Source organism: Micropterus dolomieu, linkage group LG06 (assembly GCF_021292245.1).
Source record: "Micropterus dolomieu isolate WLL.071019.BEF.003 ecotype Adirondacks linkage group LG06, ASM2129224v1, whole genome shotgun sequence".
Classification (NCBI taxonomy): domain Eukaryota; kingdom Metazoa; phylum Chordata; class Actinopteri; order Centrarchiformes; family Centrarchidae; genus Micropterus; species Micropterus dolomieu.
The window spans coordinates 21,676,429-21,695,235 of NC_060155.1; the positions used below are offsets into that span (position 1 = coordinate 21,676,429).

Here is an 18,807-nt window from a genome sequence, read left to right on the forward strand (position 1 = left end):
CACGGGTCAATTACATATAGCACGGCATACACCTTAGTGCATCCTGCTCCAGTTATGCTAAAGCCTGATAAGCCAGGCTCTACTCTCACGTGCAGAAAACCCTCATCTTGTTTTTCATTCAATTTACCTCCCATCTCTCCTGTGCTTTCTGTCTATTTCAGTTTCACCTGTGCACAGCCATACAGTCCGCACTCACATTTGCACACACACACTCAGCTAAGGCATTTTGGACTCAGTGCTGCAGACATCTGTGCCACAGTCATTCTGGCTCTCTGAGTGGATTCCCAATTACACGCTGGAGTAGCGTTACATTGCTGTATTAAGAATTCAAATTCTGGGCCACACAGAGTTACTCGCGAGCGCTGAAAAATGAATGACTCCATGGAGAAACGTGAAGTGCCAGAGCTCATAGTTTTTGTGTTAGATTAATGTGTAATCAAGGAGGAACTGGGCCACAGCAGCCAGCTGTTCGGCAGCTTCTCTGCTCCCTGGCTAAAGCAGTGACATTTTTAAACATTCTTAGTTGCCTTAGTCAGTTTTAAGGATTTAACATTTTTGCTTTCTGGCAAAATTGGCTGGGTTCTGCTCAGTTTTGCATGTCAGTTTGTCCTCTTTGCTTTTAAATTCATTTCTACGAGTTGACAAGCGTGAGGAAACTTCACAGTGTTTTCTTCTTTCTTGAGGAGTCTTTCATTATGAGGACATAACCCTGAACTGGTGTATATTTGCAAAATGTGAACTATTCAAACAGATGGAACTTTACTTTTAAAATCCATCACATTGTGTTTTCAATTTGGATATTTCTCTGAAAGGGGTTTTGATGAAAACATCCTTCTATAAATCCCTTGGTAGATACTGAGCTCTAAAAACCTCACTTATTTATTGACTTTATAATGGGGAAGATTGTTTTGTAAAGATGTTTGCATTGCTATGAGAGAACTGTTTGTAGGTATATTTACTGTAGGCTGTTTATGTCAACACTGCTAATAGGACAACACACACACACACACACACACACACACACACACACACACACACACACACACACACACACACACACACATACACACACACACTCCGAACACATAGATGTATAGTTAATTTGTTATGTGCAAATAATAGTCTTCTGTTGTTTTTGTAACTCTTCTGTCTCCTCTTTGATACTTTGTTGAAGTGTCACTACCAAAGTAGGTTTACCTTCAGAACCTGCTTCTTTTCCAAGTTACTAAGTGGATAAACTCAAACTCAAATTTAATTTGTCCAGACAGTGTTGGTATTTTGAAGCTAATACTATAATTTATAGTTTACTGTAATTTCCTTTGTTACACAAACACCTAATATAATTGAGTTCATGGAAGGAAACCGATGTGCTTCAATTAGGTGCTCCACCTAAAAAAAAATAGCTGAAATGTGTTTGTTTCTCCAAAAACAAATGTCAGCACATTAATGTCTTTTGGTGTGGAACCTTATAGTTTCTGCAGTTTTGACAGTTCATTAGTTGAAAATAAAATTCAACAAGATGATCAAGACACAATGATTTGTTTGGGGAAACCAACATTTAATGTTTCTATGTGTGATCCTTGTTTTTAATGACACTGATGGCCAACAACTGAACTGCTGTCAGCTTCCTGTTACTCACGTTTGCACTTCGTAGGCATGAACGAGCAATGCTGAAATGAACACGGAATGCTCAAAAATTAATTACATTCATATTTAGAATAACATTACTATGTGTAATGTTCCTACTGTATATTTTATTTGGATTATTTGCTCCATGATACTGACTAGCTTGCTGCCGTGCAGCCAAGCCACCCCAGCTTACCTTAGGTTACAGCTTGCTAGTTGGCCACTCCGCCTTGCATCGCTCTTGGCTAATAGAAAGAAATTGTTAGTTATATGCCTGGGCTGAGCCGACACAGAAATACACTGATCACTGTCTGAAAAGGAAGCACAGGGATTTCATTATATGCTGTGGACGAAGATACGGAGACTAGCCGAAACGCCACCACACCGGTGTGAACAGGAAGAGAGTTGGGTTAGGAACTAAACTATCCCAGCTTGTATGAGGGGTGAAAATATATATATCCATATACATGCGCACCAGTACCTCAAATGCCTTACTAGCGCCTGACAACACCTCTAAGATCTGACCAACCTCTGACATTACGCCTACAATATCCATAGACTTACAATAGTTACACAGGCATCAGACACGCGTGGCTCAGGTGTAGCGTAGGTGTGGCAATTAATTGATTTGTTTTCTGTTAGTCGAAAAATTTATTTATTGACTAATGTAGCTCTAGATCAGTGATTCCCAAAGTGTGGTGCATGGGGTGCGTGAGCTGCCTCTAGGGGGTGCGCGACAGGAAAACTGTAATGGTGGTGTAGTAGTGTAATAACTACAGTAAGTATTTGTGGATTTTTTCATGAAATAAAAACCTGAATTGAAAACTTTCCTTTGTAAATTTAATTTAAAATTAAAAACGTTATGAGATTAAGTATTAACGAATGAGATAAAGTTTTTACTGCCACTGTTACTTTTTAAAATAATGAAAAGGCTATAACGTTACATTGCGATGCAGTATTGCAGTGAAAAGACAGAGAAGATCGATGCATGCTGTGTTTAAGCGCAGTGAGTGTGTAAGGGGAGAGCGACTGATTTAAAAACCGTCACTTTCAAGAGTTTCACTGAGTTAAACCCCATAGAAGTGATTTCGGTCCTGTTCTCACTGATGTAACAGAGACACTGCGCTGCTTGTCATCATAGAAACAGGTCATCATATTTTGATGTTTATTGCACTTTCAGTAGTAATATCGGCAGCCTTCCCTTCAACACACAGCTCCGCTGCTCACCGGAGCAAAGTATTGATAGGCTGTTATTTGCGACGTGTAACCAATCAGTACTGTCGGCGGGACATTGAGTAAATAAATAAGTAAATAAATAACTAAGTGAAAGCACTCTCTGCTATTTACATAACGGCAAACTTCATATCTCTATCACATTAAAGATTGGATGCAGTCTGTGTTAAAACAGTTTTTATAGTTGTGATTAGAGTCACCTGAGGTTGTCTATACGTGTGAGCCCTTTAGACTGGACCTGTTCAAGGTGTACCCATCGCCCTGTGTCTGTTGGGATTTGAAACCAAAGTGCATGAACATATTAGTCTGGCTATATTCAGCTAATAAAGTCACACTCGGGGGGGCTCAGGTACATCACTTAATATTAAGCAAAGGTGCATGCCACAGTACATTACTTGCAAATGCACTTTGCTGAAAACAACAATTTTCCATTTTTTAGTTTGCAAACAGCAAGTGTTCCCCGCTGTACCAGATCTATAATTCAGAGAGGAGGACATGACCACGCTAACGCGGTTTAATGAAGCAGTGAATCTGACTATGATTCATGTTCTTGGAGCGTTTGCCTTTTTAGCTCTGAGGCAGAGATGCCGAGTTGTCTCTCTCACCATCAGAACCTGAACATTAACACACACGGGTGTACATGCTTGGGAACAGGCTTACAGTACTCAGACCCAAATACTGTATATGCAGACATAGCCACACCATAGCCTTTTAGCTGTGGTATTTGTAAAAGAGGGCCTGGGTTACTCAGTGATGATGAATGGTTAACATAATATGTTACTAACTGGAACTAGCTATACAGACAATTCAGGCTGTCACAATATGCTTAGTGCACAAATTCACATGGAAAAGCTGTCATGAACTGGCTATAGGATGAATCACCACTGTACAATATCTATTATAATTTTTATTAGCAATCAGAAGCAGCAAATAGTCAGACATTTATATGAACAGGCTGCAAATTATTACTTTGGGAACTCTATGCCATGCTGCAGTGTGGTGTTAGATTTGTTATGAAGCCACTGTTCATTATATCAGATCAGTTTAACCCATTTTTCAACTCCAGTGCTTATTAGGCCCCCCTATATCACAGTCTTACACCACATGCCTGGTGACAACTGACAAATTTAAGAGTTTCTACACTTCTTCATTGAAAGCCAAGTTTAGGCTAAAAGGCTGTCAGAAATAACAACATCAATCGCCATGATCAAATAAAAAAAACTAAAGCTATTACACCATTGCCCTGTGGAGATAAACACTGCCTTAGGTCTGCAAAAGGTGATGAAGTCTAAACAGATCTCCTGCCAAAACGCCACAGTGGAGATGAATCCTCATTTTTCACCCTGATGGTAAACAACAGCAAGGCAGTCTGTTTGTCTGTGAGTAATTGGCATTTATTAGGTTGCCTCCTTCTCAAGAAAAAACCCATTATGTCTTTATAAAATCAGAGGTTTCGTCAATCAATAGCTGTCATAAGGAGCAGTGTGGTACCCCTACTTTGTCGTAGCAAAGTTTGGTTTCTTTGTTAGCATTTGGGAGGAACAGAGCTCACGCTTCATTAAAGAGTCATCAGTTAAAAGGACAGGACAGCTAGCCCTCCGCTTGGTGGATTCAGATTCTGCTCAAGTCTGCGCTCTGCCTGCCTTTCCTCCGTCATCTCTTGATTTTGCTTTAGGACAAGAATCTGAAAGGTCATGCAGCAGTTTATCTCTTCATCCATTCCCCTTTTATACAGTATCTTGCTCTTTGCGTGTCTCCCTTCTTGGGGAGCCTTTTGTCCCAGAAGCTGTCCTCTGTATTTCTCTTTTCTCTTCTCCGCTCTCTCTTTTACCCTTACTTTCATTTGCTCTTTCTGTTTCTTGTTTTCTGTCAGGTCCTCGTTTAGTTTGAATTCATTCAGGCAGCTCTGTGATTTCCTCTTTCCACCCTCACTTCTTTCATCTCAGACATTTTTAAGAAATGTTTCCTGTATTTCCGCCCTGACCAGTATAATGGAAAATTTAGTATTGATGCAGGCAACATCAGAAACTGCCACATATCTTTTGCCTTGGTAATACACTTTCCAATCTCCCTTGCACATGAAACATAAAGAAATAAAATATTACTTTTATAACTTGTTGGTATATTTAAGTCACGAGTGAAATGAGCTGGCAGGTGGAAGAGGTTAACTTCACACCATATCACTCTGCTTATTTCTTACTATCCTGCTGTTTTACTTACTGCTTCAGTAAAAGCAGAACATTGTGCAGTATTTTAGTATACAACTGTCAAGAATGTTGAGTGACAAAGCCTTTGTTCACTGACCTAACTCTATAATATTCAGCAAGCAGAATTGACATTGCAGTACAGAAGTGTACACCACTCCTTTACACTAGCTCTCTGTTGCTCCCTTTCATCCAGTTTGAGAGTCTGGTGCTGGCCGACAGCGCAGTGAATGGAATACATTCTGGTGTAGTGCGGTTAGGATGCATGCTATATCCTAGTTCAATTCCAGCTGGAATGCATGTTGAGCTGCTCTCTCGCACCCTACTATAGGTTCCCTTTTTGTATCTACACTGTCACTATAGCAAAATGCCAACAAAATTACCTTTAAAGATATGTTTGAGATAATTTAGAAATAGTGTATCTGCTTTTTATACTCTCAAATATTGGTAATGCCTTCAAACTCGGGGGGATGTGGTAGCAGATACACTTTTTACAAGGCAAATAAACATTATTATTCTGACTTGGAAGAAAAGGTTCTTTATGGTAGCATTGCACGTCATGCTTATTATATAAAATATTTTTATCACTGATACCACAGAATGTGAATTTTCACTGCAGTAAATTACATAAAACATAAAAAGGTAAAAAAAACCCCCAAACATTTAGACCCAGGAAAAAACATTGTAAATGGAAGATATAAAGCACACTTGTAATTTAAGCCTACTCTGTTATTCTCATGGAAGATATAACGTAAGTGATTTAATAATTAAAATCTTCTGCATATAAAAAGGAATTCAATGTTTTGTTCTAACAGATGTATTTCCATAAACACATGAACAGATGTGCTTTATTTAGAAAGATGGTTGGGCACCATCTCCCTGTCTGGTCCAATTACCCACAATACAGTTTACCCCTAACATTGCAAGTGGCATCATCAGGTATGTGTGTTATAACCTCCAGTGGTATTTATTATGGAGCTTGCTCAACTGATTAAATTTAAAGAAAAATAACATTAGATGAAAAATACGTCATTATATTGTATCATTTGAACACTACATGTGTTGACGCTAGTTAGCATGCAAAAAAGCTAATGCTACAGCCAAAATGAATAAACTGTGGCTGAAATAGGTAGCCTAATGGATAAATGGCAAAATAGATAAAAAATAAAGGATTAATTGGTTGAAATAGTTAGCTTAGAGTAATGGATAAATGGTTGAAACTTTTAGCTCCTGCAGAACATTGACAGTTCAATTGTATGAAAACATTTTTAACAATATCAGCTTTCATATAGATATAGTTAAATAGCATCTGGTTTAAAATAATTTTAAATTCAAATTAACAAATCTGAAACATGACGGGGTACTTGAGTTAATCAGGGCTGTGAGGGTACAAGTGGCAAAGAAGGTTGGGAACAATTGTTCTTAAATATAATATGAAAATAAAAATTGCCATGTAGGCTGATTGTTTGATTTTTATTTCGGGGGGCTTAAGGCTGCACTGTAAGCAAAGATGTATAATTAACAACATGCTTCATATGAAATGCAATGTAATCTGGATCAAACCTACCCGGTGCCAACTACAGCAGATTGGCAGGAAAAGGAAGAGGGGGATACTGTTGTTCATCTGCTTTACAGCCAACTGTGCATTTGCTGTATTTCATGATCTTTCTGCATGTCTCTTTAGAGGTAGCCCGGACAGTAAAATCAATTGGCCAGAGTGGTGAAGTTTTGGATGAGTTTTAACTGCATCGTGGGAGCGATAAAAATCGAGTCCAGGAGTGTCGTAGTTGTTTTTGTTGCTGCCTTTATGGGACCATAACACCACTGCAGTAATCTCCCTATCTCTTTTATCTTTGCCCACAGGCAAACAGACGTGCCCTCCAGAGAAATTTGACTGTGGGGGATCCACCAACAAGTGTGTCTCGTTGTCATGGAGATGTGATGGGGAGAAGGATTGCGAGAACGGGGCGGATGAGGAGGACTGCGCATCTGGTGAGTGTGTTGAAGTCGTCTGCCAGTTCTCTAAATACGTGAACCGTTGTTTCTGGGGTTTTTACTTGCCTAACCCTTGCATGCTAACTTTATTTCAAGAGGCTGTTGTAATTCAGTAGTGGCAATGACATATGTGTAGCAGTGAATGACTTGACGAGGCTCACAGTCATTAGAATAAGAAGAAGTCAGATTCCTTCCTTTTTTGTATTTTATGGGGTTTCATCCTTCCTGATCTCACTTAGCATCCAGAGGCTTGGGACATTAAAGCACAGCAGGGAACACTCTATATAATTAGAGGGATTTGAAGCGAGGTTTGAGTTTTAAGCCAGCTGCACTCGACAACAAAGTCCCCTTTGATGTGGAATGATTTATGGTGTGGAATATCAAATATTTGCAGCTTTCTTCTGATATCTGGAGGTTTCAGTCATCACATTTTGCACCTTGAGTCTTTAGCCTTTCCACTCCAGGGCCCTCAGAACCATCAAAAATGACAACGCCTCCTACCCAGCCAATCAGACAACTCAACCATGTGTTGCCCCCACCCCCCACCCCCTGCAGGGACTATCCTTGCCCTACTTCTGAGGTGCCGTGAAGAATTGGCTTCTTCTTTTCTCTCTCTCCCTTTCCTCTTCGCGTCAAGAAAAATTGATTGAGGCAACAGAGCTGTAGGGTGTGTGGTGTTCATACTTTGAAGATTGTACAAAATGGCACAGAGAAAGACAAAAAAAAATCTCCTTATTATCCTATATAAATGATGCTGTTTGTTTTTTCAGACATCTGTTCCCTGTCAGTTGTGTGTTTGTGTGTGTGGGCGCTGTGATTGTGACTGGCTGGTGTCTAAGCAATTTATGTTTATTTGTTATGAATACAAACCATTTTTATTTAGAGAGGACAACAAATCAATTTGGCATCAAATTAAAACATAAATCACAGAAATTGTCTTCTTGGATAGATATTTACCCTCTCCTCCTTGAAAGATACCCACTTTTAATTTGTCGTGCAATAAAGATATTTTTCCCAGGTCAGCCAGCAAGTGGCCTGTCACTGACTCCCCATCTCCCCCTCCACACACTCATGCCAGAGCAAGCATTGACTTTAGATCTAATGCCTTCCAAGCTTAGATGGCTTTTCACTGCACTGTCCATTGAGACCCAGTCTTGCCTGTGCTAATCCTTTTTTCATTCTAATGTCTGTATTGATGCAGCAGTCTTAAGCCTCTCAGTAGTGACATGAGGGCAAGCAGCAAGCTGCCACCCACCCAGGCAAAGGCCAAAATCCCTTCAGAGGTAGCCATTGCCCAGCTTGACCAGGAGGGAGAAGTTGAGGCTGACACCAGTGCAGCACAGTGCTACATAACATTGCAATTTAGACCTATTATGTGCTGCTCAGGCCAGTTTATCTGAAGATTTATTAGGCTCAATGCCAGCCAGAAAGACAATGTCTAAATCAAGGGCAAGAAGCTTTTAAGTGTTACCTCAGTACAGATCAATCTGAAGTTACCAAGCATTGATTCTGCAGTGTTTTGTTTGTTTTTCAGCCCAGTGATCTGAGGAATGATGTTCATATTAGACATTTCTGCATTACATTTATGTCCAATACCAAGGCTCATCTCAATGCAGGCAGAAGTGTGATGTTTATAAAGCTCAATGAAAAAAGTGAGGTTAACCTCACCCCATATTTCCCACATTGTTTCTTATTAGAAGTTAACAAATGTTTTTTTTAATAACAAGGAGTTGCACTTTTTTAACGATGTGTTTAATGTCTAAAACTAACCAGACCTTACCTATAGTGCCATGCCTTGCAATTATGGGAATAAACCGTAGAAAAGCATTCATGGTGAATATTCAAATTATTGTCCTTGAACATAATCCATGTTTTACAGCATTATCATTATTATATCAGCATTGTCAGTGGTGAGTTATAATTCAAGGAATTAGAATTGGGCACGGATGATCTTTTCCTTGTGCATCAAAAACACTGCGTCACGTTTAACTACCACAGACTAAAGGCTTAGATCTTTCACATTTACAGTCATGAAGTGAGGCGAGGGAGAAGTGGTGAAAATTACCAATTGGTTTGAGTATGTCTCAGTATGTTGGTCCGTCGTGGGCTAGCTGTTGGCACAGGGGCAGCTGGAAAATTCACTTCAAAGCAGCATTAACTTGCCTGTGTGTTTGGGTTTAGTGGGAGAAGATGAATGAATTAAGATGTGTAAAATGATGCAGCCGCAGTCGCACAAGATCGAGAATAAAGCTATTTTATGAACAGTGAATGCAATCCAGTTTGTTCCTGCCAGCCAGCCAGCAAAGGGTCTGCTGCAAACTTTAGTGAGTCAGGCTGCAAATGTAGTTGCAAATCATCTTTGGGTGCAGTTAATTCAAAACAATGTTGAAAGGACTCCCCAGGTGTGAGAAAAAGAAACAAAAATGCTGATACAATGTCTTGTTCAAGATAAAACTCTGTGGCTCGGTCCTCTTTTCTCTTTACACCTCTTATGGGATTAACTGTGCAGGCTTCCATGTGGAGTGTAGGTGGGTGCTCATTCAGATGTGCTGTTTGGGTAGTCAGTGAGTGGTGCAAAGCCCCTCTCAAGAGATATGGGATCTGCATTGCCTAATTTTCCTACCTACCAAAACCAAAAAACTCCCAGGTATGCCCTGTTTTCCACAGCAATTGGCCAGGTGTGCACAGGTTTGAAAATGGGCATAGCTTTAAGCGTTGCACAAGCTCTGGTCTGTTGCATGCTTTCAAATGAGTTCAGGCTGACGCATAAATCATTTATTGGACAGTTTTGGTGACCTGACATGCGGCAGGCCTGTGTGGACCTGCCAGGAAAAATCAAAACTAAGGTTATTCCCATGACTGTCACACCAAGTAATGCTCTGCGCCTTATGGCTTAAAAAAATCACAAGGAAATAGTTGGTAATTAGAAATATTAGTTGTCTCTGCGACTGGTCATAAAAAGTGAAGTTTGAATGTCATTACTTTTGTTTGACGAGGATCTGCTAAGCATTCATATGTTTCGTTTAGCTTTTGAACTCATAAACTCACAAAACCACCATCACGCTATTCTTTAGTTGATCCTGTTTCCGTATACACCACAACCGTGTTTGTTTTGAATGACGGCGCTCATATCAGCCTAAACAAACCAACCAAACGGGAAATGCACCAGGTTTGGTTGGGGCTGCACTGAACTGATGAGATGTCAAAGCACCTTTAGCATGAGCCTGCTTTTTGTTATCTTTCACACTCACGCATGTTTAAGATTAATCCTGCTTACAGGGAGCAAAACATTCAAACTCACATCACACGTTTCCTTGTGTTTACCTGGATGTGAGTCGAGTTGTTGCACTACCAAAACTGACTACGCTGGAGCGTACCAAGTTCGCCCCAGCGCCCTCCGCTATTAGTAGAAATTTACAGAGTGCATAGCCCGCTGCAAACTTGAAAAAGTAAATCTTACAGAGGCATCCTGCTAATTGAGTCATCCACATGTTGAATTATGTATTAAGTAGAATCTAGCGCTCACCAGAGGAAGCGTTCCCTGATCAACATTACATTAAGCAGCAGTTCTAGAAAGGCTCCGCAAAAAAGGTGAACTGTCTTCAACCCTCAGCGATGTGGAGATAAATGTGCACTTACTCACCGGGCTTCTCTCCTGAGTGCGCCTGTCTGCTGGGATCTACTGCAAGGCACTGAAGCTGGTCTGGATTTGTGTATTTTTATGTGTGTTTGCACTGAAAGTTTGAGTTGACTGCCTGGCGTGTGCATATTCTATTTCTGTGCGGTTATATTTTGGCAGTTTTTCTTTATTCATATTTAACACTGCTTGGATAGTATGAGGCAAACAATTACTTCCTGCACTCCTCACAGCTGTCTCCCTGCCCCTGAAGTGAAACCGAACTAGCAGAAACAGTGCATCCCCATTGATGAAGCTTTTACACATTTTAATTCCATTGACAAAATTTCTGTCCAATTTAAATATTCTAATTTAGCTAAAAAGTGATTTTTCTGTCTCATCTCAGCACTCATTCTTACCCCCTTTGCCCTCCTCCATTGGCCCTCAGTTAGCTTACCTTCTCAGTCAGTAATGATATCAAAGGGGAGGTTAAGAAACTCCCTTCACTTTCACTCCCCTCTTGTCCTCTGTTATCTTCCCTTGGTTGTTACTGTAGATGAGGGAGTTGTTTCTTTATAAAGGCTGTGTTTCCTCTGGATATGTGTGTGGCTTCACAGGAAAGGTCAGCCACTGAGCTATTTCCCTGGTGAGCTACTGTGGCCCATCTTAACAGGAAGTGTGAGTGTGCGTGTGTTACTACCTCTCTATGCTTGTCTTCAGTGGATGGTTTGTGTGTATGTGTGTGTGGGTGTGTTCCAGTGACCTTGCTGCAGTGACTGTGGCTGCATTGGACCTGAGCTCTCTGAAGGTCAGATCTGAATTGTCCCTTCAGTTTAAATCTATGAATATCTATGAGAAAGCTGAGATTACATTAAGGTGCACAGACAGTGACTGATGTTCTCAGAGGTATTTGTGCATATGCAGAAAAAAAAAAACAGTTTCGGCATGCTTACACAACCTGGATATCTTTCTTTTCATCTTTCTCCTTCTTTCCCTCTTCCCACGCTAAAGAAATTCTTTACCTTCATTCTGTCTTTCCTTCATGCACCTGGCAATTCACACTGTACACACTCATCAGCTGCAATGCTTATATGACTACAACAACCAGTCATCTCTTTCCGCTACATCTGAGCTACTGTTTGCTGCTGGCAACAATCTCACATCAGTAAAGCGCAGAAAAAGCAAAGTGAGTTAAGCTGCCAGCTTCTGACTACCATGGCTAGAAAAGGTTCTCCTGCCCAAGAAAGGAAGACAGAAGTTTTGTTTGCCTTGAAAAGAATAAAGGTAGCCGTCCTGTCTGGAGACAATAAAGTGAACTCTTTTGGTAATAAACAGTAAAAGTAAACTGAGAAATAGACCCCTTAATGCCGATTGTCGCAAATTTGCATCAAACCTCTTCCTGTCAGACTGCAGCTGAGATATCATATGTATTCCCCCAATGCCTGTTTGCGCATATTCAATACGTACCTGGGAACCTTTTGCAAGCACTGGTTTCTCGTTTATGCATGTTGTCGCTAATTTGCATCATACCTAATTTATTTTTTATTGTAAATAAATAAATTTTAGCAGAGTAAACAGCACAGTCATTGTTTTACAACACCAATTAGATGTCTGCTGTGCCCCATGATTTGTGAGTTATTCATTTTTATTATGTGCAACATTAAAGCCAAAATTAAACTGAGTCAGTCGTTTGTCAGTTTCCTAATATTTTCATCTTGATGCTAAAGGAAAGATCTCTGTATTTGGTTGTAAAAATATGTTTTAGTGATAGCCTGTTCAAATTGTGTTGATGGACTTTGATATAAAGCCAATGAAGTTATCATATGAATTAATTAATTGACACATTTAGCAAGAGTTGCCAGCTATGCAGGCGGCTCTCTGAGGCTTTACTTTGAGTGAAATGCTAACTTGGTGTTTAGTATGTTATTTTCCTGCTTTTGTTCAAGCAGCCATACCAAATTATGTAATACATCTGAAAATTCAACTCACTGAATGAAATATTTGGTCCCTCTGCAATTTATTTATCATTTAAAACCCACTGACTTGTACAAGATTTTACGCAGGCAGTCCGTGGGCTCAAAGTTGCTCAAAAGTCTTGAAATTAATTTACTCAGTACCCCTTCTGGAAAACAAAGTCTCTCTCCAGTGTAGACAGGTCACTACTCATGTACATTGCTAATGGTCTGCCCCCTGTGTAATAATGTACATGTCTATTGAATCCCCTTAATTATTTAGTACCAATTAAATATGGAGTTAAGTTAGCATAACAAGGACAGTATATCTATGAAGATTCTCAGTCATCCAGGTCATAGTTATCCAACGAAGGTTAAAGTCAAGGGCAACTGGACTTGGTGGAAGATACTGGAAGACGTTTCGTCCCTCATCCAAAGGACTTCTTCATATCCTGGATTGTACATTGCTCACGATGTGCTTACTCGTACAAAAATACAAAATCACAATAATAAAAATCAAATCAAATCAGACATTACATTAACATTAATTCATTTAGCTGACAGACAGACTTCAGTGTAGACCAAACAAATATACACACTATGAACAAAAACAATGTAGACATATTGACAAATAGTGCAGTGAGCAGAGTGCAAAGGACGCAGGAGTATGTACATGTCGGAGGTGGATGTGATGTACAGGCACATATACATGCATGCATGTACACATGTACACAGTGCAATGAAGCATAGTGCAAAGGATGCTGGAATAAATAAGTATAAGTATTTTGTGCAGGAGTAATGACTTGAGGTAGGTGGATTAGTTATACAGTATCTACAATATGAAAATATAACAGTATAAACAGCACTGAAATAGAGAATGGTGAATAAATAATAAGTGTTAGCTAGTAAACAGGTGCTGATTAGAGACAGAGTTACTGGGTTATTGCACAGGAATTGTTCCTGACACCGTGAGTCAGAAATCAGCTGTTCAGAGTGATGGCTTGTGGGAAGAAACTGTTCCTAAGTCTGTTGGTTTTGGCGTACAGTGCTCTGTAGCGCCTACCAGAGGGGAGAAGCTGGAACAGGTTGTGTCCGCGTTGAGATGGATCTGCAGTGATGTTTCCTGCCCGTTTCCTGACTCTGGAAATGTATAAGTCCTGAATGGAGGGCAGGTTGGCACCGATGATCTTTTCTGCAGACCTGACTGTCTGTTGTAGTCTGTCCTGGCACAGGAAGTACATCCTCTGCTGGGCCTTCTTGATGATGGTGTCCGAGTTGGGCTCCCACTTCAGGTCCTGGGAAATAGTGGATCCCAGAAACCTGAAGGATTCCACAGCAGACACAGGGCTGTTAAGTATGGTGATGGGGGGCAGAGTGGGGGGGCTCCTACTGAAGTCCACGACCATCACCACAGTTTTGAATGTGTTAAGCTCCAGGTTGTTCTGGCCGCACCAGAGAGCCAGCTGATCAACCTCCCGTCTGTAGACTGACTCATCACCGTCCCGGATGAGGTCGATGACCGTTATGTCGTCAACAAACTTCAGGTGTCTGACAGATTGGTCTCTTGAGGTGCAGTCGTTGGTGTAGATGGAGAAGAGCAGGGGGGAAAGCAAAACCCTGGGGGGCGCCAATGCTAATAGTCCGGGTGCTAGATGTGATGTTCCCCAGCCTCACCTGCTGACTCGTGTCAGTCAGGAAGTTTGCAATCGACTGACAGGTGGAGGCTGGCACAGTGAGCTGGGTGAGTTTGGTGCTGAGGATGTCCGGAATGATGGTGTTGAACGCCGAGCTGAAGTCCATGAGCAGGATCCTTGCATATGTCCCTGGAGAGTCGAGGTGTTGCAGGATGTAATGCAGTCCCAAGATGACTGCATCATCCACTGACTATCCACAGACATTAGTCCTTCAGGTGGGCCAACACCAGTCTTTCAAAGGACTTCATGACTACAGACCTGTAGTTGGTGAGTGTCTGCAGGCCTCTCCACACTGACGCAGGGTCGTTGGCTGCAAAGCTGTTATTTAGCTTTTCAGCGTAACATCTCTTTGCTGCTTTGACCTCCTTAGTCAGACTGTTCCTGGCCTGGTTGTACAGGACTCTGTTCCCACTTCTGAAGGCCTCCTCCTTGGTCTGACGAAGCTGCCTGAGTTTCGCAGTGAACCAGGGTTTTTGGTAGTTGTATGTGCCTCACTAACACAGGCCTGAGGTGGAATGTAAACAACCAGGACAAACGAGGAAAACTCCCGTGGTGAATAAAACGGTTTACAGTTTATGAATAATGTCTCTAACTGAGGGCTGCATGATTTTTCCAACACTGTGACATCTGTGCACCAACCTTTGTTTATATAGAAACAGAGTACGCCCCCCCTTGTTTTTCCTGTGAGCTCCCTTTCGCGATCCGCGCGGATGAGCTTAAATCCCAGTAGGTGAAGTGCGCTGTCCGGGATGTACTCGGTGAGCCAGGATTCGGTGAAACAGAGGGCGGCAGATCTGCAAAAGTCCGAGTTAGTACTGTTGAGGGGAAGCAGTTCGTCCATTTTGTTGGCTAGAGGGGAGTGTCTGCGAAAACCCCGCTGTCTCAGTTTATCCAGCGCACCTGCTCGTTTTCCCCTGCGCCATTTCCGAAGGATCACAAACAGAGCTGCTGCTCCTCCAACTAATAACTCTAGGAAAGTCCCTGGTTCATTATAGAGTTGTGGAATAGTATGAGCAGTTGAAAGTCCAATATTTAAGAGCTCTTAGTCTTCTCTGGTAAATGTTACCAGAGAGGAACGGCAGAAAAAAGCGTTAATAAACAAAAACACAAAAGGCACTATGGAGCCTAATCCAGAGGCTGCCATCTGCGGCGCCATCTTGAATGTGTTGTAACTTAAATTTAAATGTAACTTAAGCACACAAATTCATGTAAATTAAACCATGCAGAGTCAAAAGCTTGACCTAGATGGCAGTTTTGCTATTCTAAACAGGGCTAGTTAGCTTTTAGTACATTTAGCTATGGCCTCATTTATGGGCTACATCAACTCAGTTACTAAGATGTTGAAGCACTACTTTTTTTTCAATAGCAGGACACAGGCAGGAAAAAAGTGGGAAAATTAGCTCAAGTTTTAGGGCTAGCTTCAGTTACTGAGTTTTGACTCTCTAGGCCAGTATTGACCTTATTCCTTACTTCATGAAAATGTTTCTATGCAGAAAGGAAAAGTTTGTTCTGTAACGTTACCAGTCCACCTCAGAAAGCAAACCTCAAGGCTTCAGAAGACCTCTCTCTCTCTCTTTTTCTCTCTCTCAGGTTTCTCTATTTATGTCTGGCCAAAAGTATTCAGGCTGTGAAGAGTCAGGGTTCCCACTGTGACCCTTTAGCAGCACCGAGGCCAGCACAGGGATTTGATATTTTCACAAACCACAGGGAGTTCAGCTTTAACACCGCTGTCTTTGGCTGTTAAGATTGCTTACAGGAAGGGATTGCTGTTTTAAAACATTTTACAGAGAATGAGCACTTTGTAGCGTGGTAGCAGATTGTGAGTGACCTGCAGGAGAAAGCGCACATCTCCCAAAGATCAAGAAATTGGTTTGGTCTTCAGAGTCCAGATTTTCTGTGCATAAAGATTTTTACTGTTACGGAGAATAAACCCATTTGAAATGTTCTAAATAGAAATTAATCAGCATTTAACCATCAGTTAAAATAATGATAAGCTGAGTAGTTGTACTCGGTTGGCTGTTTAAACACTAGAACTGCCAATGGGTCAAATTTACCCGCGGCTATTTTTCCAACTGTAACTTTGTTTCAATATAATATTCAAGTTCCCCAGTCTTTGACTTTACCTAAAAGTGTGTTATGGAGCAACCCCTATTGTTAAAAAATGTCTAGATAAAGTCAGGTTTTAAAAATTGGCATTTATATCTATAAGCGCCAGCGGGGAGCGCTGTTCATTTCACGCGTTTTGATCTTGATAAACATTCTATGTTGCTATTGAAAATGTCTTTTCTACTACTGGTATTGGACTTGCTCAGCACAGTGAGTGAAGGAGAGTCTGACAGTGGGAGCTGAGCAATGTGTCCTGGGTTGATTCTGCATCAACGGGTCATTAGGCTATCTGACAGCGATCCACTTGCATGAAGTAAACATGCATAAGAGCTGCATAAAAGCAATGCTTAGCTTTTGTGTAGGCTACATAAATATCAAAACTAATGTTGCAGTAGCCTAGTTTTTTCATGTGATAGAGGTGTGTTTTGCGGTCCCTTCATGAGAGCGTGCGGCTCCCTCGTGTGCTTTTTGACCTGCGTAGGCTATAGTTTTTTTTAGTATTAGTTAGCACAGGAGCCAACAGAGCGTGTTAGCCACCGTAGCTTCTCCTGCTTGCTGCGACAGTGCATTCATGTGGTGTCCGAATAATCAGTATTTTTTCCTCCTTAAATATTTATTGCAAAAGAGGGAAAAGGTGTAAATGGGGCATAAAGAAGTACACAGAACTTTTGACTTGTGCAAAATTACATATTGTATATACATATTTTGCAAACATGTAATTTGTAATATGGTTTGCCGTCCATGTAGAGTGAACTAGATGTCTGTGTGTTGTTTAATCCAACAAATCTTTGTAGTAGCATCCATGTTAATTCCACATTCTGATGTAAGAGCACACAAACACACACTGAAGTCAGAAGAACGACTCCACAGCTCGGGAAATTGGACCATCCGAGGATCATGTTCATGCACTGTGAACCGCTGGTTGCGATTTGCAACCTCACCACTACATGCCACTAAAACCTACACACTGGACCTTTAATTAGTTCAAATGTACAAGAAAAGCCTGCGATGGACTGGTGACCTGTCCAGGGTGTAGGTACCCCGCCTTTCGCCCGATGTCAGCTGGGATATGCTCCAGCCCCCCGCCACCCTGTACGCAGGATAAACGATTGACGATGGATGGATGGACAAGAAAAGCTGGAGGGAATGTTTGTAGGTGTTGTGTTTTTTCCATGCCCTTTATATTAGGACTTTTAGATTAGTCCCTAGGTAGCCCATAAAAACTCCTTCCATTTTTCTTCTTCCATGTCACTGTGACCGTTTTTTTTTTTTGCATTTGTAAGGCTGAAATTCATATAATATCAACTGTAACCTAGTATACAGAAAACCAACTTTTTCTTGTATTGTGGAGCCATAGACTACAGAAAGATGGCCAAGGGAGCAAACAAGAAAAAAACAAACACACTCGAAAAAGAGAGATCTTTTGAGAGAAGAGAAAGTAAAGAGATCCGTCACAGAGACCTGAAACGGACTGGCAGAGAGAGCTCTATTATCTTTCACTCCAAAGGAGAGGAAGCCTCTTACCTTCTTCTTGTGAGAATCACCATCATCCCCTCTCCTCCTGTCCAGCACTCTTTCTGTCTCTTCGCCAGTTATGATAGGCCTACTGATATTTGACTTTCAGCCTATATACCTGAGAAACTATTTCTGTCAATGCTAATTTAAGCCAGTAAGTTTCTCACCTCCGGTTTTACATTTCTCATCTACCCATTGCTGTAGTCATTGTTGAATCTTTTATTCCCTGCGCTGTGAGCAAAACCTGAAACATTGGTGTGCATTTCATTTTACAGATCAGGCCTTTAAACATATTCATTACACTTTTTTAGCAGTTAAGGGTCAAAACTGTAAATTCAGAAATGTACAACTTTAATGTTGGTAGTTAGATAGAAGATGCAGGCGTTCATTTGCTCTTTGAAAATGTCCTTTCTGCTTGTCCTCCATAGATGCCAAAGCCTGCCCCACCGGTGAGTTCATGTGCGCCAACCGCAAGTGCTTGGCCATCGTCTACGTGTGTGACGGTGACGACGACTGTGGAGACGGCAGCGATGAGCTCAAGTGCGCCTCCCCTCTGACCTGCGGGCCCAACCATCTCCGCTGTAACACCTCGGAGTGTGTGCCGCTCATGTGGAGCTGCGACGGAGACCCCGACTGCTCCGACAGTTCGGACGAGGGGCCGGAGCGCTGCGGCGGCGACGGGGTCCCGTATCTGCCTAATCGCCGGGCAAACTGCACTGCGGGGGAGTTCCGATGTGCCAACGGCGAGTGCGTGCGGCTGACATGGAAGTGTGATGGAGATCCAGACTGCAAGGACAAGTCTGATGAGTCTGACTGTCGTGAGTTTCTCTCTATGTCTTTTTCTTTACATCTTCCTATACTGTACT

At 41.5% G+C, this 18,807-nt stretch overlaps 1 protein-coding gene across 3 annotated transcripts in view; it reads left to right on the forward strand.

The window, feature by feature from the left end:
- LOC123972117 (low-density lipoprotein receptor-related protein 8-like) overlaps positions 1–18,807 on the forward strand; it is an 85,292-nt gene that overhangs the window by 34,899 nt on the left and 31,586 nt on the right. For all 3 annotated transcript variants that reach the window (XM_046051374.1, XM_046051372.1, XM_046051373.1), the window contains exons 4-5: positions 6,927–7,055; positions 18,370–18,759. In XM_046051374.1, coding sequence (XP_045907330.1) covers positions 6,927–7,055; positions 18,370–18,759 — 519 coding nt within the window. The remainder of the gene's footprint in view (positions 1–6,926; positions 7,056–18,369; positions 18,760–18,807) is intronic.